This window comes from Rhea americana, unplaced genomic scaffold, assembly GCF_003343005.1.
Source record: "Rhea americana isolate MKP2758 unplaced genomic scaffold, rheAme1 scaffold_103, whole genome shotgun sequence".
NCBI classification, from domain to species: domain Eukaryota; kingdom Metazoa; phylum Chordata; class Aves; order Rheiformes; family Rheidae; genus Rhea; species Rhea americana.
The window spans coordinates 2,100,108-2,122,123 of NW_028185073.1; the positions used below are offsets into that span (position 1 = coordinate 2,100,108).

At 36.3% G+C, this 22,016-nt stretch overlaps 1 protein-coding gene across 5 annotated transcripts in view; it reads left to right on the forward strand.

Moving 5' to 3' along the window:
- Window positions 1–21,282, forward strand: part of PTPRD (protein tyrosine phosphatase receptor type D) — a 276,887-nt gene extending 255,605 nt beyond the window's left edge. For all 5 annotated transcript variants that reach the window (XM_085307099.1, XM_085307065.1, XM_085307073.1 and 2 more), the window contains 7 exons: window positions 2,427–2,712; window positions 3,165–3,343; window positions 4,571–4,697; window positions 5,796–5,921; window positions 10,436–10,590; window positions 14,791–14,926; window positions 17,346–21,282. In XM_085307099.1, coding sequence (XP_085163225.1) covers window positions 2,427–2,712; window positions 3,165–3,343; window positions 4,571–4,697; window positions 5,796–5,921; window positions 10,436–10,590; window positions 14,791–14,926; window positions 17,346–17,414 — 1,078 coding nt within the window. In that variant the 3' untranslated portion in view covers window positions 17,415–21,282. The remainder of the gene's footprint in view (window positions 1–2,426; window positions 2,713–3,164; window positions 3,344–4,570; window positions 4,698–5,795; window positions 5,922–10,435; window positions 10,591–14,790; window positions 14,927–17,345) is intronic.
- The last annotated feature ends 734 nt before the right edge of the window (window positions 21,283–22,016 follow it).

The window sequence follows — 22,016 nt, forward strand, 5'->3', positions numbered from 1 at the left end:
CATTTCTTATATAAGGGAAATGAATTTGCATTGAGCTAGGAGAGCTACCATTTCATTTGTTCATATATTTTCTCCCTCTCCAACTACCATCTGAGCAACATCATTGAGTGGTAAGTTTTCAAAAGCTCAGAATATCAATTAGTTTATCTCAGGATGGCAAAACTTGAGTGTGATGCGTTTGGTCTGTTAGCACAAGTCCCTAGTGTTTTGAACGGGGTCTGCTTTTGCGAAGAGTAACGGGTTGTCAAAATACATGTTTATTATATGTTTTTTAATAAATATGAAAATATGGAATCAAAAACAAAACTGCTCTCATGGGAGACTAAAACATCTTTCTTTTCTGTGCTTCTCTTTATTTTGGTTACAGGGAGATATAATTTGTAATTTGCAGCATCTAAAGAGAAATAAAGGTTGGCCTTTAATAATAGGTTTCTGACTGGATTTATATTTAATATCTCGCAAAAATGTAGGAACTATGAGAATATCTTGTTTTTTATATAACTTACCTGTATAAACTGGGATATAATTATCTTAATGTCTTCATATCTCCTTTCAAAAAATTACAATATATAATATTCTTAGATATCCTTCACTAACATAATTTGAGTCCTTGGAGGGCTTATAAACTACTGATTACTATACTACTTACTGCATTTCATATCACTAACTGAAAATAGTTAAGCATTTAAAAGGCTGGGAACTAACATTTGTTGTCACAGACATGAGGTGGTGTGAGAATGATACATAAAAATAAGTATTTTTCACTTTTGATTTATACAACTACATGCTCAGATATTTGAAAGAAGACTTCATAGATATTGGTCATATTTGTGGCTGCAAAAAGTCAGTCATCAGTTTGAAAATTTGACCTAATACAGATAATGTCTAAACATATCCTGAAAGGAATTTTCTCCAGAGAATTTAGGAAATTTGACAGTATTTAGAAAACAAATTGTCTCTTCAGACCTTCAGAACCTTTTCAATTCTTGCCTATTCTCTAGTCTATTTTAATATTCTTTCTGTGAATCCTTGTATAAGCTGTTCTTTTATGCCAAATGCCATATGTTGGATCATGTATGATTAAACAAAGTATTACATATGTCTTTTTCCTCTTACCCTTGCATAATGTTGTCCTCAGGAGTCATTAAAGGTAGCCCGTATATAAAACCTTTTACGTAGAGAAGGGATGACTAAAAATCCTTGAAAGTCTGACACATTTTGACAGCAGGTGTCATAACAATAAACTGTTATTAAGTAGGTCTGTTACTGAGATGTTTATGTTCTTTTGGACTCAGCTGAATATTTCACGGACAGGTCTTAACTGCTGTGCCAAAGTCACAGTAATTGACCTGTATCATCCTCTTCTACCGCCAAGCCCTACCAAACACAGGAAAGCAACTTTCTAGCTCAGGGGTGTTCCTGAGGAGTCACCTCTGGTGCAGAGAGATGGGAAGGAGAGGGCTCCTTGGTCTCAACAGGTTTGACGTGTCAACACCTCAGCTCGTGTCCAAAATGCTCCATCTAACTCCAGATCAGCATCTGATTTCATCTAGAATCTGTAAGGGGACGCTGGCTTAGTCTCTGGCTGATGAACGTTACTGTCCCAGTCTGGCAACTGTTGTGATGTCAAGCTCCGTCTTCAAGTATATTTAGTCCTTTTATCGTTTGCCTTTTGAAACAATCTGGCAGCTGAACATCCTGGTCCAGGTTCTGGTCCTTCCGGTTTTGTCTTACTTTTTTCTAAAAATGCAAGACACACATTCACCTGTGCGTGCAAGACACACACAAGGGGCTAGCTAAGGGTTTTCCAGGCCAGCATCTAGTGTATCTAACTAGGCATCAGTCTGTGTTGCAAAGAATAATATTATGGCCTGGCTGGACAAAGGAAGGGAGGACATACGAAACTGCATCGTTTGAAACCTCACAGTCTGAGCTGGAGAAAGGACGTAAAATTTGCCTTCAAAGCAGAATTTGTAACATTCGTTTTGTATAATGTTCTGCTAATAAATTCATCTCACTAATGAGAGGATAACAACAACAASATGTCTAATGAATTACAGATCATGCTACAAATAAAGCTTGAATTCTTAGCATATACATTACCTCTAGTCATTTTCATTTTTAAGAATATATAATTCTAAAATATATTACAATGTGTTTTATTTCTTTCCTGTTCAAGCTTGAGCCTGCTAAATGCAAAGATCTCTTACAAAAGCATTCTCAGCCCTCAACTGCTTGTAACAGGAGTTGAAGGAGTTCATGTATTTCAAAGCACTGGCCTCTTTCCTAGAAGCTGATGTTAATATTCAGAAAAGCGTGCTTTTCAAATCAGYGTTACGAAATTTTAAAACTTGAATGCCATAGAAATAAGCACAGTGCATGAAATATTCCTTCATGTTTTTCCTCCTGTGTTCTTTTCTTTTCAGTGCTGGAGTCGGCAGGACTGGCTGTTTCATTGTGATAGATGCCATGTTAGAGAGAATAAAGCATGAAAAGACTGCGGATATTTATGGCCACGTAACTTTAATGAGAGCGCAGAGGAATTACATGGTTCAAACTGAGGACCAATACATCTTTATCCATGATGCACTGCTGGAAGCGGTGACTTGTGGAAATACCGAAGTGCCAGCCAGAAACCTGTATGCATATATTCAGAAGCTGACACAGATCGAAACGGGAGAGAATGTCACAGGAATGGAACTGGAATTTAAGGTACTGACACGTTATCTTGTGGTGAGCCAAAAACAAAGTGGGTAGCACTTAGTGCTGCTATGTCTTCCACCACTTGTTTCCAGCAATCAAAAGGATGAAATTTGAGCATAAAACTGTAAATTAAGAAGATAATATTTTATAAAATATATAATTCTGCTTTCAATTAATGTCCAGACAAGAACTGCTCAGAATGGGTGTTTTAACTTTGTTGTTCCTTTGTTTTTTTAATAGTTTGAAATTTGTGTTTGTGTAACTGTTTAGTATTTAAATTTGTTCATATGCRTGAATGGAGCAGTTATTAAACTTTTATAAAATATCAAAAAAAGCTTTACAAACATTTGAAATTGAAATAATTTGTTAATGGGTCATAAGCAGTGATCATCAGTCCTGATAATGGCATTTGTTTTTGTCATAGCTGATCTTAATTCTTTTTATTTACTTATTTTCAACAGCGTCTAGCTAGCTCTAAAGCTCACACTTCAAGATTCATCAGTGCCAATCTGCCATGTAATAAATTCAAAAATCGCCTTGTCAATATTATGCCATATGAGTCTACAAGGGTATGCTTGCAGCCAATCCGCGGAGTAGAAGGCTCTGACTATATAAACGCCAGTTTTATTGATGGATACAGGTACTAATGATGATATATTCCCCTATGGACTATTTTAGAAGTTTATGTAATTATTTTTGTAGTCATAGTGAACAAGATTTAGTATTGTTCATAAGCTGGGCATGTTGTGTTTTGTTCTGCTTTTTAACATTAATAATGGCTTTAGATTTTCACCTGTACAACACAGGAAAATTGTGTAGGGTGTAAGTATCATAATAGTAAGGTTGTACCTACCTTTATATCCTTGAGAATTCCCAGTATGTTTTTACGTGCTGAAGGTTACTGAAATTTTGAGTACATTCATACTTTGGAACCTCAGTCTTTCCACAACTATTCTACTTTAAAGGATACATAGAAATAACGTACAGGAGGTGTACTGCCTGTGTCAGGGTGATAACCTGTGATGATCTTGGAGCACTGATTAAGACCAGACCTAGTCTCCAAAAAGTATTTTATATGGTTTTAAACCAACAACGTCACTAAAAAACAGAGCAATACACCCTTGGCTGGCTTAAACATTTGATAGGAAAAGGCATGAAAAAGAAGCAATGTACTTTCGCTAGGGCAGCTTAGGTGTGCTTGAATATCTGCATCTGCAGAATGCATTTTCTGAGCCTCTACTAATGACTGGAAATAGACATCATCTGAAATAGCACCTACAAAAATGTTTCTGTTGACTGAGGCAAGTGCATAGTACATACATAGTACATAGTCTCCACCTTCTTATAAAGCTCCTCCTCCAGAAGATTTTAACAGCTTTGTGGTACCTTGCACAAGTAAGAGTTTAAGGCCTGGAAATGCAGCACACTCCTCTCTTGAGTTTTCTTACTACCTTACTTTTACTGGAGGCACTAGGCTGTTGAATAAAGAAACTGCTTGTTGCTATAATTCCTGAACTTAATAGATAGTACCACAGTTTTTTTCTGCAAAATGAAGCAGCACAACTAAGTGTTTCTTAAGTGCTTTTTACAGCACACAAAATTGAACTATTAGTATTGCATTTAAATTTAAGTTATAATGATAAAGACATATATCATAGTATTAACAGAGTAATTTCCTTCATAAAATTCTAAAAATAAAAAATGTCGTTGTTTGATTAAACAATCATATTAAGGTTTTAATGTGCTTATTATTAATAACATATAACTTTTCCTCTAGATAATGTTTACATATAAATAGACAACATGGATATCAATTTAGAGTTTTGTTTAAAATATTTCTCTTAATTTAATTTTTATTTCAACACAGACAGCAGAAGGCTTACATAGCTACACAGGGACCTTTGGCAGAGACAACTGAAGATTTCTGGAGAATGCTCTGGGAGCATAATTCTACAATTGTAGTCATGCTTACTAAACTACGAGAAATGGGCAGAGTACGTATTACTATAATATTTCTGTAGTAAAATGTTTATTATAATTCTAATATTTTCTTATTAAAGTATTTTGTTGTTAGGGGGATGTCTAAAGATACAGGTCAGAAATTACGTTCCTTCTTTCGAAATAACAGTGCCATTGTAGGTCATAAGGTGTTAGAATCACAGAACTACAGAAACGCAGAATGGTTGAGGTTGGAAGGGACCTCTGGAGATCTTCTAGCCCAGCYGCCGAAATTAGCATTTGCAATGTGTGGATGTGTTGCAGTAGACAAGCTAGACGCGGCATTTTCTTCTGTGGCACAAAGATAATCAGCAACTTAGTTCTCATGTTAGTATTATAAAGAGAGCAGAGTGCATTGCTGGCTACTGAGTAATGAGGATTTCTCATTTGGAAACTTCTCTTCTGCGGCTTCTGACATTAACAATGTTAGAGGGAAGTGTAGTATTTTTAACGGGGCTGAATGTTTACTGTGTACTTGTGCTGAACTTAGCAGTTTCATCAGCCTATTTACACTTGCAAAGTCATTAAAGTGCTGCTTTGTGTAAAGGGAAGAATGAAGTAGGTTACTGTCTGGGCAGGATTACATCAAGGATAAACTTGATACACGGTAAGTGAAATCTGAGCCCCACCAAATATTTTTGGAATAGAGGTGGTTTGGGACATTGATAGTGGATGCAGAGGTGTACAGACCCTTGACTGAGGCCTGGGTGCACTCAGTCCCTTCTACGGAGAAGAAGGGAGAAAAAAGTAAAGATGGCCTAGAAGTTTGCATCCCGTTCTGTCTTAAATTTAAGCTAGGCATAGCTTTTGCCACTGACAAGTAACAGAACTGAGCAGAAATGTAAAGAAGTTCAGAGGTACAATGACCAGATGAAGCTCCTATGCAATGCAATACTGAAGATCATTTTTATATTCTAGGTACGATTTTTATATTTTACTTCAAACAACTCTGTTTTATTAAACTAACAGTTCAAGTTACTGTCAGTAATGGCACTTCCCATAAGTATTACATTTATCTGAGTGAAAAATTTAATACTAGTTTGTGGTAGTCATCTTGAGCAACAAGAAATGTATTTTGCTTTGTTATTTTGCAGGAAAAATGCCACCAGTATTGGCCTGCAGAGCGTTCAGCCAGATACCAGTATTTTGTGGTAGATCCAATGGCAGAGTACAACATGCCACAGTATATTCTAAGGGAATTCAAGGTTACAGATGCAAGGGTAAGTTCACACAGCATTATCCCCTTTCACATAAGTTTAAAGAGAAAGTCTATTTCTCTCTCCTCTCTTTCTCTCACCCTCTTTCTTTCTTTCTTTTTTTTTTTTTTTAATTAGCACAGACCTACACATGTACTTGTTTTTCAAGCAGTAACCTAACAGCAGAGAAGGATATTATTAAATGTATATCATCTGTGTTTAAGAACGATTGACTCCGTTCAGATCTAATATCTGGGCAGCAGAGTTTTGCAGAATTTTGAATAAGTACTTGTGCTGAAATGAGTTAGATGATTTGGATGCCATCTTTCCTTCCTCCTCATTTCCCCTTTGATCCTTTTGGTGGGAAATTTTCATCGCTTACAGCTGTAAATACTTTGTTTTGCACCACCTTCTAGGTTGACTGAATATGAAGGTTAATACAGTAAGATTTTAAAACTACAGAGTGAATAGCATTCTTAAGAAAAGCTTGACAAGCTTAGCACATTATAATTTGATTTTTGGCATAGCTTATTCTCAGCACTCTTGTATATCTGCAGAGAAGAGTTGTGCAGATGTGACCCTAGCTTCCTCATTTTCATTCTGTATTTCTTATATGAATTCCTGAGTCCAAGATTGCGCACTAATATAAGATTAAAAGTACATAAGCTTTAAATATACATTTGGCATTTCTCAGACTTGTGATTTCTAGCATTTTATTCTGCATAAATGGAAAAATTACTGTCATCTTCCATTTCTATAAGCACTGTAGAATATTGTTTGTTCAAGCAAAATAGTGGATGTACTGTCCAGGAAAAACCTGACTAGTTACTCAGAGTTGCCAGTCACCATACAAAATATTAGATTTTCTCTTTACTAGCTAGACTGCTGACTTGATATTAGCTTCATGTAAAATTAGGTCCTACAGGCAGTTAGCTAGATAGTTAGCATGTTAAAATTTTAAGTGGGCAAATGAGACTCAGATTCATGTTTATGAAAAGAACTGTAGGCATACTTTGGATCTGATATTCATTCTATTGAAACGTAGTGAGGATCACATGAATGATAGCTTCTCTAACTTGTTTGTAAATAAAGTCCGAAAACCATTGGCTTTTAACGTCAGTTTTCAACCGTACTTGTAAGCATAGGCAGAGTCAGAGGCAATTTTCACTGCAAAATTGCTGATTGTCTGTGCATAAGGAGTATTAAAAAAATTTCTCTTCCTTCTCAAGCTGAAAAAGAGCTAAGGTGACATAGTTCACCAAGCTCAAATCATAGAAGAATAATGCCAAAAAAGAAGCCACAGATGTAGCTGAAGGGGAAAGTCTGCAAACAATACATAGGGTAAAATAAGAGCTTATAGTGAAGCAGTATGTTTGCAAATCACAGTTGGTTTGTTTATAGCTAGCTAACCAGTTAAAAGTCTAAAAGGATTTCTTAGCTTAATTTGCCAGAAATAGTTTTCCTGGTCCTGCTATTAGTATATCTCTTGTAAAAAGTGTCATACATGCACATCAACAAACCCATTGTGACATCTTATAATTGCTTATTACTGTTTTTTCAAATTTAAAAAATCTCTTTATCTTAACGGCCCTAGTTTTGTTAAACAACTCACTGGCAAGGTCTCAGGGCCATCTTAAACTTTCTAGGCGTGCTGGAAAACCATAACCCCACCAAATTTGCTGAGAGCAGTAAGCGTTACTTAGGAAAATGTATCTTATAGTTTTTCTGTAATTAGGCTTTTACGCCTGTCACACCCAGTAATTGAGACCATCTAACTGAATTATTATATTCAGTGGAGAATAAATGCTGCGGTAGTTGCAGCCAGCCTCTCTCCCCCTTATCTTCAAGCGCTTAGTGGTGCCGGAATAGCATTGGTGCCCTGGTAAAGCTGAGCTGGCCAGTTGTTCCCAGAGGCAGCAACGGAGTGCGCTGCCTTTGTGGGTGTCAGCAGCAGGCGTTTGGTTTGGAGCTCCCTGTTGTTTCTAAAACTGAATTGTTGTAAAGTGGAATTGACCTCTGTAACCATTTCAATCTACTATTCTGACTGCTTTATACACACTTGCTCTGTAAACTACTAAGGTCGATATGTTGGGGCAGTCTCATATAAGGCTAACCTATTGGTGATGGCTGTAAGAGAGTATTATATATTCTACAACCTCATCAAAAGACAATTGGCTATCCCCTGCAGGAACAGGAAGAAATCTAAATGGTCATCCAATCAATAAGGTTATTTATTAAAGCCGTGTGCTCCATACAGGGGTTTGAAAGTTCATATTTTGGTGACTAGCACTTCTTACCCTATCTGTGTTAACTGACAATATTTGAAAAAAAAAGATTTTAATAAAATTTGGTATTTGTATTTGGAGTACTTATGGGCAAGCATCTCATTAAAAGAAAGCAGCACTGTTTATAATGTCAGAAGAATGGGGAATTGTGTAAGAAATTGCAGACTACCTCCCAGTCTGTTTTAATGGTAGTCTAATATCAGACTAACTTTATTTGTGTGCTCATTAAATAGTATTATATAATAGAGGTTCTTGACATTAAAAGAAAGAGTACAATTTTCATGGACTTGCATGAGATTACTGAGATTGCTAAAATAAAATATATTACATAGTTGATTTATACCAAGTAGATGAATATTTACCTTTAAGTCTATTTCATAAATAGAAAATTGTTGGCTTTCCAGTGACAGCCTAGACTTAAGCAAAGCAGCATATTTCTTTCTAATTTCTACTCCCTTAAAAAGTTACATTTTTTTAGTGTAAATCCTGTCAGGGTCATAAATTGTCTAAGAGCTTCCATAGCCTTAATTGGAACATTGCAATAGAATCACACTTAAGGTTTTGTTTCTTTATTTTGGGGAAATGGGAAATCAAAGTGGGAGTCTATTTATTGTTTAGTCTTTTTGATGGATTAGTATCATATGCTTACAGTTATCTGGAGTGATGCATTGCATAATAGCTTATTGGAGGGAATGGGATCAGAGGTCATTATGAGAAAACATTATACCAAGAAAATGCCACTGTAGATGATAGGATATATTTTGTGTTTGGTTCTTTGGATTGATACCTACTAGGAATAAAATTGGGTAAATAATTTGGAACAGATATGCTCTTTTTTAGTGGACAAAAATATTCCACACAGCTAGTGTGCTTACTGTCAAAGTAGCAGTCTAAGAGAGAGTAGGGCAAAAAGGAGGGTGTGTATTGTTTCATTGAGCTGTGGCTGGCAACACACCCATCCACTCTCAGCCAATGGACAGCAGGCAGAAACCAGAGGAGACATAAAAGCAGGTTACTGGCTTTTATTATTGTTTATTTTTTAAATTACTTCTATTTCAGTTCTAAAAGTCTGTAATAACTGAAAGCTTATGATGGAAAAAAAGAAAAAAGAGTGTTCTTGCCTTCGACATAACTATCTGTTTCTCAGGGGATGTCCTATAATCATTTTAATTTTTCATGAGTTTCACTTAGTAAAAGACCATTTTGAAAACCTGATAGGGAGGGTGCTTAAGAACTGCTACACGTCCAGAGGAATTAGTTCACCGTAGTAGCTCAGTTTATGTTCATGCTTTTAAGCTACACAAATTGACAGTGCTCAAAATTATCAAGGATGATTATTTTTAAACAAATTTCCTTCATCCAGTTTCCAGTTGTATTGTACTTTTATTATTTATGCTATCCTGAGCGTTTACATGTTAAATAGGTATGCAGTAGAAACTGGAGTTTGCAGTGGACTTCAGCTGTTCCTGTGGGTTACTATAAACATAACCATGTTGCAGTATTCTGCACTTTTAAAAAATCCTGTTAATATTCCTAGTCAAAGGAACTGAACAGCTTCAGCTAGCATGTCTGGAGAGAGAAAAACCTTCTTCTAGATTGTTGCTGGTTTGAACACTGTCCAAGCTATTAGTAAATGAAATTATGATGATTCAAAGGAAGTTCATGATTCAAAACAAGTGACTGATCTTGAACTTTGAAACAAGTGGCTTGGTCATCTTCTTCCAGGCAAGTGTGTACCTCCTGGAAAGCACAGTAACTGCTATGCTCTTAAAGAAACACTCTGAACAGAGCCAAGATATTCCTGCCATGCAGTCAATGAGTATATTTGTGGAAAGGAGGGGCAGGTTGGATGGCCATATTCTACCTGTTTTATATTAAAAGAAAATTACAGTCCAGAAGACTTAAAACATAACTTTAAAAAAATCATATAACCTAATGAGATCTTAACTTCCTTGTTCTTAGACTCTCTGTTTGCACAGGCAAAATGTCAAACAACTCTCCTATCCAATGCAGAAAGGAATCTGCACAGTGTCACAGTTAATGATATTCCACTTCTGTGCCAGTGTGTTATGATAGTTCCAAAAACATGAATCAGTACTGTGATTGAAAGAATCTGTGTACACCCAAACTTAGTCTTCCCCCACTCCCACCCAATGTACATTTTTTGTGATTATCCTTCTGTTTTGTTGGCTGACCGGCTTCCAGCCGTTGGGACATTGTTTTGGGATATATTATGTGTGTCTTTCGTTAAAGGATGGCCAGTCCCGTACAGTGAGGCAGTTCCAGTTCACTGACTGGCCAGAACAAGGAGTGCCAAAGTCTGGAGAAGGATTTATTGACTTCATAGGCCAAGTGCATAAAACAAAAGAACAGTTTGGTCAGGATGGACCAATCTCTGTTCATTGTAGGTAAGTAAACAAAATCTCAAAATGGTTCATGTGCATTTTTTTTTTCTAAAGTTGACTTTAGAAATAGCTGACAGCAGTGAAAGCGTACAGGTAAGTGGAACTTCATAGGTGAACTACCAGAAATGTAATAAAGTAGAAGGGTTAAAAAGGAGCGTATAGGAGGATTGCTTTATGAAGTGGGAACTGTTTTGTGATACAATTTCATGTGTACAGAAAAGATTCTCCTGAAGTATATGGAAGCGTGTGTTACTCTTCTTTGTTGAAAAGTGTCTGTGTCAAAGGGTAAAAACAACTTGATCACTGCTACATTCGGAAAGCAGTAGGAAATGCCTTGTCATAGGTTGGTCTATCTGATTTTTTTCGACTGCTGATTAAAAGTGATTTGGTTACACTGGCGGGGATTGTTAGCTGTTTACTTCTGAATAACACCTTAGTGGTGATCAAGACAAGCCAAAGAGAAAGGTGGCTACATCAGAAAATGAATAGAATAGAAATCAGAGTTCAGAAACTTTGCCTATCAAAAAATCCTTGTGATTTGGATTGGGGAGTTAGAACTTCCGAATGTAATACCCATTTTCTGATGTTATGAGCTTGCTAAATTCCTTCACAATTGAGATGCAGATCACAACAGCTTGCAGGATGCATTGGAATAATCCAGGGGTGAGCTTTTATAATATTATGATATTTTTTTATTTACTTTCACTGCAGTATTCTAAAGTCTATAGCAGATGGCCAAAAATAATATCTTTTATCTTTTATCTAATAAATTGCTTTCTATAAAATCCATTAGGATTTTAGATACTCATTTTGCAACATTATTTTTTTTGATAGATGAAATGTTATTATTTATATAACATAGATGGAAGATATTAATATCTGTATCAAGGTCTCTCTGCAAGCCAGGCAGTGCTCTAATGCTAATATGAAGGCAAAATGAACAAGTTTACCAGGGCATATAAATGACGAAAGAGAGGGAGAGAGAGAGAGAGATTCTTGTCCTTTCAAAGCCAGATTCTTGTCTTTTCAAAGCCATAGGTTCACATGTTCTGATGCTATGTTTTAACAAAGATCTTTATATTCCTTAATCAGGAAGACTAACAAAGTAAATATACTTGAATGTTTGAATCCCACTTTTTCTGTGTGCCTAAGGATTTTTAAGGTCCGTGAAGGAGAATGGCATTGCAAAACAGAGTTCAGGGATGCATTTTGCAAAGGAGAGTAAAAGACATCTGTGATAAGAACAAGCCTCGTTCTTCCTGACATTAAAGACTTTTGAGAGCAGAGGAATAATAAGCAGTAGTTGTCACTGTGTGCAGGCATGCATAAGAAAGAAATATGAAAGCAAGTATTCTGCTAAGTCCTTTCTACCGTGCAAGCACTGCCTACTTCTGACCCTGAAATGAAATACATCTTGCAGTTGGTGATGCAGCCCTTCCAGTTAGGTTTAATCTTTCACACTGAAGCCCTAGAGAATTATACTATTGATTTTGGTAGAAACAACGTCAGATCCAACATAATCTGTCAAGATTTCGTCTTTAAATGTTTTATCATCACCCTAATGACATTTTAGAGGTTACAAATGCTAATCATTACTATCAATATTAGTCAATACATATGAATATTAAATAACCCGCTTAAATTACTAAGTTTATTTGTTTCTTTCAGGAAATACAGGATTCAAGTACCTCCATTTTCCCAGACCTTGTGGTATTCTTATATTGGCTCCAGTTGGTACCATGAGGAATTTTTAAGGATTTCTTTCTTGTAGAGACAAAAAATGGGAAAATAATTTTATTGTCAAATTCCCAATGTGCCAGTTCCCTGTATTTTCCATTCCAGTCTACATATTTCTCATGAGTTTGCATTCTGTATTCCACAGTAAACCACCACCACCCACACTTTTCAAATATTAGGTACATTCTGCTTCTCTGGCACTTTTACAAATAGGTCAGTATGCTACTATTTAAAAGTTTCTTAACCTCACCAGGCAATCARTTAAAAATTAACAAAAATATTAAAGGATTGTTCACTCAAAAGCAAAATATTCACCAGAATCAACATTAAGCATTTGTAGTTTTATTTCAACTTTCAGCTGAAGAGTAGGGAAGAGCACCTTTTCCCAATACACAAGCAAGACCTACTTTTAAGAGCAAATTCCCACCTCTTACAAAAACATCGGTACTTCCTCAAGACTGATTAAGGTATTCTAAATTCTATCTCTAATTGTTAAAACTTCAGTGAGTACTCACACTGAGCTAGCAGCATCATGGAGCAGTGCCAGGGACCCTTCACCATTTACTAAACAAAGAGTTTTTCAAAACCTGTGGTGCACTCCTTTGTAAATTACTGTGGTAGAACGCAATCCGCAGTCTGACTTGCACTGAATGAAGTCAGCTGATGTTACTAGTACATTTGTGGACTTCCATCACTCTTTAGAAATCTTATCTGCTAATAGGAAATGACTTCACGTTTAAATATGCTTGTCACTTTCAGCTGGAACAAGGTCCATCAGTTTTTCTACAGACTTTACTAAAAGTATTACACTTGATGGCTAATTAGGATTGAAACATTGAGATCTTTTCATATTAGTCTATATTCTCATTAAGTAATTCTCCAGATACTTTTTACTTCTGAAGAACACAAGAGAGCAATTTAATTCCTTCCTCTTGTTGACTAAAGAGTTCTGAATAATTTTCTTAAGGTAATAAGGATTTGACTAATGCCCGATCTAGAAGTCATTACACATACATTTAGAAAACCACGCCTTTTTGTTTCAGTGCTTCAAATGGTTCATCAGGAGCAAGATGGTAACGGAGCAGGAGCTGAATTGGTAATCAGCCTTCACTATACTGACACTTTCTAGGGCACTATGTTTAGATCCCATTGTCATGGGATCTAAACACTCTTAAAGTCTAAACAGGTTTCATCATTCGGTTTCCAGAACTTTTGAGAGTATTTCCTGTTGCTTTAGATCTGCAAGACTACTGTCATCACATACAGGAATACCAGCACTGAGAGCATGACATTTTATCAAGTTGTGTTCAAGTGTCCTTTAGCTTCAGACCTCTGAGGGCATACAGGTTCTTCAGAGTTTCTAAATTTAATCACATGTATTTAACAGCCTGAAAAATGTGCTGATCTAAATTAAACAATGGAATACCATCATACAAACTGAGCATTGGTCTCTACACTTGTCTCTGTATTCAGTGTACCTCTGTCACAGGCCATGTGGGTGTTCAGAGTTCTTCAGTCTCTCCCTGTGGTTCATCTTCTTCCTGTTGAATAAGTCTGTAYGTCTGCAGGCTATTTTACTGGAGAAAACCTTGTGAAGCAGTCAGAATCCACTGTGAGATAATGATTTGCCTAATTACCACTACTCAGGCTCAGAAGATCTTTGTCCAAAAGTGATCCACATGAGCAGATGATTATTTAGGTTTAATGACTGACTACTGTTGGCACTTCTAATTACAGGAATTTCTTTTGTATGGATTTTAGCTAATGATAGAAATCTGAGACAGAACAGAGGGCAAATAAGCCATATATTCAGAAAAGAGATTCCATTCTAATGGGGACACTTACAGGATATGTATATCAGCATCTGTAATCTGTACACTGGAGTGTGAAACTTCAGTAAATGCTATATCTTAGGTGTTACATATGTCAGTTATTTAAATTGTGGTATATATGAACAATTTCAATATTCACTGAAAGTCCACTGATTGTCTTCAAATTGGAAGAGAGCGTCAACTAACATATCAAATAGGGGGAGATACATATAAAATGGAGGGGATATGTCACCACATCATCAGCAAACATATCAAATAGAAGCTGAGATGAAGAAAGCAGTAACATGCTTTCTGGTTTCTTTTCTTTTGTCATTTCCAGTATAGATCACCAGCAGCAAACACTCCCATCTTCCCTCACCATGCACTGATTACTGTATATTTGGATCAACAAACCAAATTACTTTGCAGTAAAGACTAGAAAGTCAGGAAGTATATAAATAGTATGTTGAATTTGCTTGAGAGCAGTTATTCTGAATGAAATGTGGCAGTCTGCTGTGGAATTTTGTTCAGTGAGCCTTTCCTTGTTTTGAAATCTATAGACATATGGTGTGTTGTATCCACAGATAAGTTGTCAGCCAATTTTTTCAGCATTAACTGTCAATTAACATTCTTTTTTTTTTGTTTATTGCAATAGTGCGGGTGTTGGAAGAACTGGCGTATTCATTACCCTGAGCATTGTGTTGGAAAGAATGAGATATGAAGGTGTTGTTGACATCTTCCAGACTGTCAAAATGTTAAGAACACAGCGGCCAGCCATGGTACAGACAGAGGTGAGGGGAACAGTGTCCATATACAGTGGTGATGGAAAAGGAGGCGGGGTGGGGGGAGCAATTTCCACAGCCACGAATTCGCAGATGGAGACTGTGTAAAGTGTGCTTACTTTTATATGTTTAATGGCTTTATGGCTTCAGAGTAAATTTTGCCATAGATGCAGTGTAAGAATTATTTCTTGTTATTATGGCAGTAGACGCTGTGGCTGGAGAACAGAAGAATCACTTCATTAGTGGACCCTGAATTATGATAGTAAATACTGAGTATTGAGAAAAATGGTATGAGTAAAACCATTTTTCAAGAAATGCTACCCATTTTCATTTGAACCTTTTCTTCCTGGCAGAAATGTGTGGTAATAAAGAAGGAGTCCAAATGTTTGTGTGGGTGGATCCACTAAACTCTATGTGAGAGCAAAGTCTTGTTCATGGCTTCCAGTTCAGGCTGTATGATTTTCATGGTTCTCTTGACTTTGCATCACCAAGCAAGTCTCTTGTTTGACCTCAAAATCATAATGGTAAATTCAGTGTTGGGAAAATATGGAATAGGTGATTGTCTTGCTAGCAGGAATGCTATAGAGAAATGAGGAGAGAGATGAGCAATATCAACTGATCTCCTGGACCTTGTTCCTTGGAACTGTCGTGTCATAAAGAATATTAAATACTTTTGGTATATGCTTAATTTCTACTTAAATTTCTGGACAGGAGACTTGAACTCAGCCTGAGACTAGATTAGAGAACCGAGTCAAAGGGCAAGAGAAGGAAAAATTTTAAGTCATACTTGTATTTGATATAATTTGATTGACATTGGCCTTTGTATTACATTCTGTGAAATTTAAGATGGTTCCCCAGAGAACGATCTTAAATTTCACCAGATTTCTATGAGAAAATTACACTTATTCAGAAAAGTCTCGATAGTCAGAAAACAGCTTTATAAATACATATATGGGATATATATATAAGCTTGTCACTTACACAAGTAACTCACTGTGACCAATGGAAAAACTAATTACATTTTTTTCTATTACCATCATTATTCTAGAAGAGTGCATTAGACAAAATGAAAAACATCTCTTTCCTGTCCTTTTGTTTCCAAGAAATAAATACAGCATTCAGAAACACTAAGCTTCTTGGAGTCTACCTGACAAATACAGAATTAGGCTATGTGATATATTCCACCTCCCCTTGCTTCATCTTGTTTCTGTATGCTACCCTTCACCCCCGGCTGAAAGTGGAAGTGCTGGGGATTCATTTCTCTCAGGACTCGTAAAAGAAATCCTATCTTCAGCAACACAAAGTGCTAAGAAATCTAATCCTTATTCAACAAAGCACTTGAAATCAGTGTGGACCGTCCATATGCTTAAAATTTAGGCATATGTTTTAAAGTATTCCCCCACTATTCCAACACCGAGAAGAAAGGAGCTATTAGTGATCATGTCATTAAACTGATGCAAGTATCTAATCAGTCTCTTGGTCTTCAAAAAATTTTTAATTGTGATCTTAATAAATATCACCCATATGGGGTTATCGGCTATCACTGTAATATAAATGAGCAGACTGTTTGGATACTTGGATGGCTTTCAGAAGTAATTTCTTTCTTTCTTTTATCATCTGCACCCCGAGGAGCAGTCACAAATGAGTACACTGACTTGGCATTTTAGTATAAGCATGCAACGTTTCATAAATGTGCAAAAGAAGTGCTGTGTGTGCATGGGAATAACATGAAATGCCAAATATTGGATTCACTAGAAGAATATGCAAATTTCTCACCACTTTGAGCTTTCTTTCTCTGTTTCCAGGTTCAAGTGCAATCTGTTTCATATTGATAGGGTGCTTAGCTACATCTTTCTCTCATAGGCCCTGTTCTTGCCACAAGCTAACATGTCTTCACATCATCAACAAAGCTTACATTACTGAAGGTTGGGGTCCCCTTGCTTCCTAAATTGATTTTTAACCTGGTGGCTTTTCATACAACATTCTGTATCAAGGCTATGATGGATATTGTCACTTAGTGCAGTGTATCAAATTTGATGTAGAGTTAATTGCACATCTTGCTAGTTATTTTCAAATACATAGGGGGAAAGGAAGCTTAACAGGCTCCCATAAGAGAAAAAGCTTTTTGCTAAAGTTATATTAATTCAGAACAACAAATGCTTGGTAAATGATTGTATAGTTTCTTCACAAAAAGAAGGTGCATTCTGTGGAGTAGATTATTGCGTTAAGTCTCAGTCTGTCTTCATTTATTGCAACTCAGACTGCCATTGTGTTGATGTCAGCAAGAGAATACTGCTGAACTGCAGATGCCTCTGTGGTATGTTTGTCTGTAGCCACGAAGAATTTGCTCTTACTTAGAAAAAAGTAGAAAGCAACCAACAAGCCGGCTTTTGAAGCTTTTCTTTTTTTTCTCTCTTTCTTTCCCCAGGATCAATACCAGTTCTGCTATCGAGCCGCACTAGAATATCTGGGCAGCTTTGATCACTATGCAACGTAAAAACCCACCGTGGATTTTTATTGCAGGCCCTTTAAGATCCAGAGAGCCGCTTCTGAGCCATACGGTGTGCTTTAGAAATACTTCTTAACTCTTAGCTAAGGAGCAATTATTGGGGATATATAAAACAAACAAAAATATTGGGGATATATAAAACAAAAACAAAAACTATTCCATGTGGACCAAGAATTCACAGTTTAATAACCTAACCATAATTAAACAATCCTGACCGGTGAGGCGTCTGAAGGATCTCATTTACAGATACCTCAAGGGTCCGACATTGGTTGAAGTTAAAGGGAAGAGGAAGTTGTTGGGAAGAAGCATCATCTTGTTCAGGATTGCATGATTGTTGCAAAGAGGAGTTTTGAGAGAACTGCAGTTCAGTGCAAGATGTTTGTTAAAGGCCGGTACCTGGCTTCTAAAACAAAAGGGACTCTTTGCTTCAACATCACCCCTTTCCACCATACTGCTCATCATAACACTTTAGGGAAAATGTGGGAATGTTTAAAAGAAAGTCCTTGATTTAGTTTTTTAGTATTGTAAAGATACTGCTGACCTGTGCTTCATTTTTAACTGTGTAAACTTTTTCCTTTTTTTAACAAGAGTTTATCATTCAATGAAGTGAATTAAAAACAAGGTTGCGTAACTGTTCATCTTTTTGTTTAAAAATTGTAGATTTTTTTAAGCTGTAGAACTGTTACCTGTAATATCGTGCTGTAGACATGTTAACAAATTTGAAAATTTGCACATTTTTGTGCAGTTCCGTATTTATCTACAGTACCACAGTCTTGTTAGATATTACTTTTACGGTTTTKTTTATTTTATTTTTCTTTAAGAAAATATTCATTGTAATCAGTTAAATCAAAATGGGGCTTTTCAGTTTCATTTGGAATCAACAGGGAGGCGCAAAGTATAAAGATGCTGCTACACACACACACGCACGCACGCACGCACAGGCACACACACGCACATGCACACCCCTCTCTCCTTCTATATGTATGGGTATATGTATGTATTACAATCTACTCAAATCTATCTCTCTGTATAGCTATTGAGATACAGATAGATAGATATCTACACACATACACATAAATATATCAGTTCTTCCATGACTTGGATTTAATAAAGTGATAGGAAAGTTTTTCAGCATACTACAGTCAAGCTAYACTAGTATTTGATCTTCTCTGCATTTCCAAGGTCCATAAAGTTTTGTTTTGAAGGAAAACAAGGAATGCACATCACTGATATTAGAACATCATCCCCATCTCACATAATATTTCTAGCCACGTTGCCATTTGAACACACACACACGCACAAACACTTGCACGCACACAGACACACACACACACAGAGTATGTATGTGGTTTAGGCTTCCAGTGAAGTTCAATATTTGTAACACTTTAGTGCAATAAGAAATCATATTATTAAATGTAGGAGGTGTGCATGTGGGAAAGGTCAGTGCATATCCCTTTAGGGGGGAGAATGTTGTAATATACTAGCTATTAAGATGTTTTAAAATTGTATTCAATAGTATACTGTCGATAGTGTGCGCTATAAAATTTACATTTATCATATGTAACAGGGCAAAGCCAAACACACATTGCTCTGTGAAATCAAACTTTTTGTGGCATACAGCATTGTTCAGAGATGCTGTTTTTTATTTTAATTTTACATTTAGAGTGCCTTATATTTGATGCCTATTTTCAATAGCATTTCTTTCAGTTAGCCTTCATTTGTATTTAGTTCAGTTCATATTTCTGTTACTCTTTTCAGTGAAAGCGTTCTAACACTTGTAATCAGACAATTTTGAATAATATGCATTCCCAAACTCTAATCAAGTACGGATGGTAATAAGTGATAACCCAAAACACATAGGTAGTCAAGGCCCTTTGTCTCTCCATATTTCCAGTAACAGACCAGCCCACGACGTAAAGATCCATTTCCAGTTGGCTTTTCAAAATGACTGTGTCACTGGTTATACTGTTATCATTGCAGAGATGTAGCAGTACACTAGTAGTAGCTGATATAAATTGCGTTTATGCATCTTTATTTATTTTTTATATTATTATTTTTGGGCCAGCACTGCTCTTTCACTTGTGTCAACAGATTGCTAAAGTCAAACCATTGCTTTTGGTGGGATGGTTCATGTAAGACTAGCACAACTGAGCCCGCAGGGCATATTTTAGAATGACACTAGATTTTCTTCTGGGGATAAACAGAATTCTGTTAACAGCACAAAGTATTTTGTGGGACTCTTAATAACATGCCATTTACATTGACCCCATTTTCTGTCATGCCTTGTACTACTTAGTACAAGAGTATTGAAGGAGTTCTTTCTTTGGGGTTTTAGATAAGAGCAGCAGTATGGCTTGGCAATGTCACCTTAACTTTTTCTTCTTCTTCCACATTTCCCACTACTAGCAGAAAGAAATATATGAAAGACCAAACTCTAGCAAGCATTGTATTTGAGCACTTTTGTAAAGAAAAACCACAAAAAACAAAACAAAAATATAAATATATATAGATCATAGAAGTATTATAGAAGGCTACCTCAGAATGAGATTCTATAACTTACATCCGAACCAGAGAAGAATGTGCACTATGTTTCTTTTTCTTATTATTTCTTGATTTGTATTTTTTGAAGAATTATTGAAGTGCCAGGTTTTGTGGTGTGGTCATGTCCTTTTAGTCAAATATTGGGGATAAAAAAAAAACACATATAATCATGAAAAGGATATTTTTGGAAACAGACTAGGGAAGACTCTTGCACACCAGATCTGTAAACAGATCAGAGCTTTCTCCCTAGTAGACTATCTTGCAAGGTCTAAGGAAAAAGGAGGGCGTTAAAAATTAGAGCCAATTTGTAATGGAACCGCTGTGCAACTAAATATTCCTCCAGTTTTTATGTTTATGAGTTGTTCCTGAAGAGAAACATTAGCATCATTGATGTGCATTCCATTTTCTGTATTCTTATATATAGTCATACTACCATTATTTTAAATTGTAAGCATGTCTACATATAGCGTACATTTCCAAGCTTAGAATTGGTTTCATCAGCATAACCAGTACGGTGCTATTATTTACGTTTGTATGTGTAGTTATGTCTAATTTTGTAATTAGTTGCAATGGGGAAAAACTCAAAATGTATGAAAATGATTTGTACAGACGTTTATTTTAGCTCTTTTTTTAAAATGTTTTGAGTAGCTAGATGTTGGAGAGGACGGCTGGGGAAAGGGAGGGGCCCTCTAGGGAGATTTGCACTTTCTATACCTTTGTACTATGCACTGCCCTATTGATTCTACACCCAATAATGTTATTACTTGAACCCATCTGTAAGAAACTGCTTATAAAATCCACTTGTGTGTACGTAAATGACACAGAACGTGTAAAAAGGAAAAAAATAGTTTGCAATGACAAACAAAAAATGCAACTGCTTTTTTTCCTTTTATTCTCTCCGGATTTTCCTTTTTTCTTTTTTTTTTCTTTTTTTTTTCTTTTTCTTTTTGGTGCCCTGATACTCCAACAGATATCAGAAGGCTGCAGGTCCCATCATAACCATCTGTTATGTGGCTTTGCCATTCAAGCTTGGAGTGTCTTTACAAAGATAATAAAAAATTGTGTTCTTTGCTCTTGTTTTGGATGCATAGACTGAAAAATTAAAAAATTACCTTGTAAAATGGCTTGTTAAAAAAATACAATTACCTCTAATTAGTAGTACGCGTAAATGTTTTACAGAATGAAAGGCGTGCTTTTTATTTTCTTACTTCGTTACATTGGTGGCGAAAGAAAGTCTGTATGAAAATCAGTTCTTTGCTGACACAAGTTCCATTTGTTACAAATGAATTCTAATAAAATGTCAGTGTTATGCAGCCCTGGTCTTCTTTCTTAAGCAGTACTTTCGGAATCAAAACCTGKTTGGTCCCTTGTGGTGGAAAAGGAGTTTAATTGAAACTACAAAGCAGTCATTAATCTTCTTAACTAATAGTTGGACAATGGAAAATGCATTTAGAGGTTAGCAAATGCATCATCTTCAGCAGCAAATTTTGAGCCAGCATAGGCAAAATTCCTGTTTGACTTGAATTCCCATAACTTCATGAATTTCAACAAAATTATGATACTTTACATACCTCAGGTCTTTCCCTTTGTGCTTTAGAAATATATCAATTCATTGAGAAAATACAGCTCTGTCCACTCTTAGGTCCCATTCCGATGGGTTAAAACACCCACACGCGTTTGGGGAGAACTGTGAATTCTTTACTTTCTTCTGAATTTGGCTGCCCTGCTTGTTCTGGAGTGAATCGAAGGTGAAGCAGTGTGAAGTCACTGGTCGGTGCCAGTTTCAGTGGCCAAACACTGGGCAAAAGAGCACTATTACTCTTCTTCGCAAAGATTTAGGCAAACTTGGTAAAGTGTAATGGGGCAAACTACAAGGTGCATGGAACAGAAATCAGGTCAAGGGAAAGAGAAGACGATCTCACTCTGTTTGCTGATTTTGGAAGAGGGCAGGCTCCTTCTCTGAGCTTGTTCGGTTACTAAGGGAACAGTCTATTAGCAACTGGTGTTAAGTACATGTTAATAAAGAATTCACTGCACTGGAAGGATTTG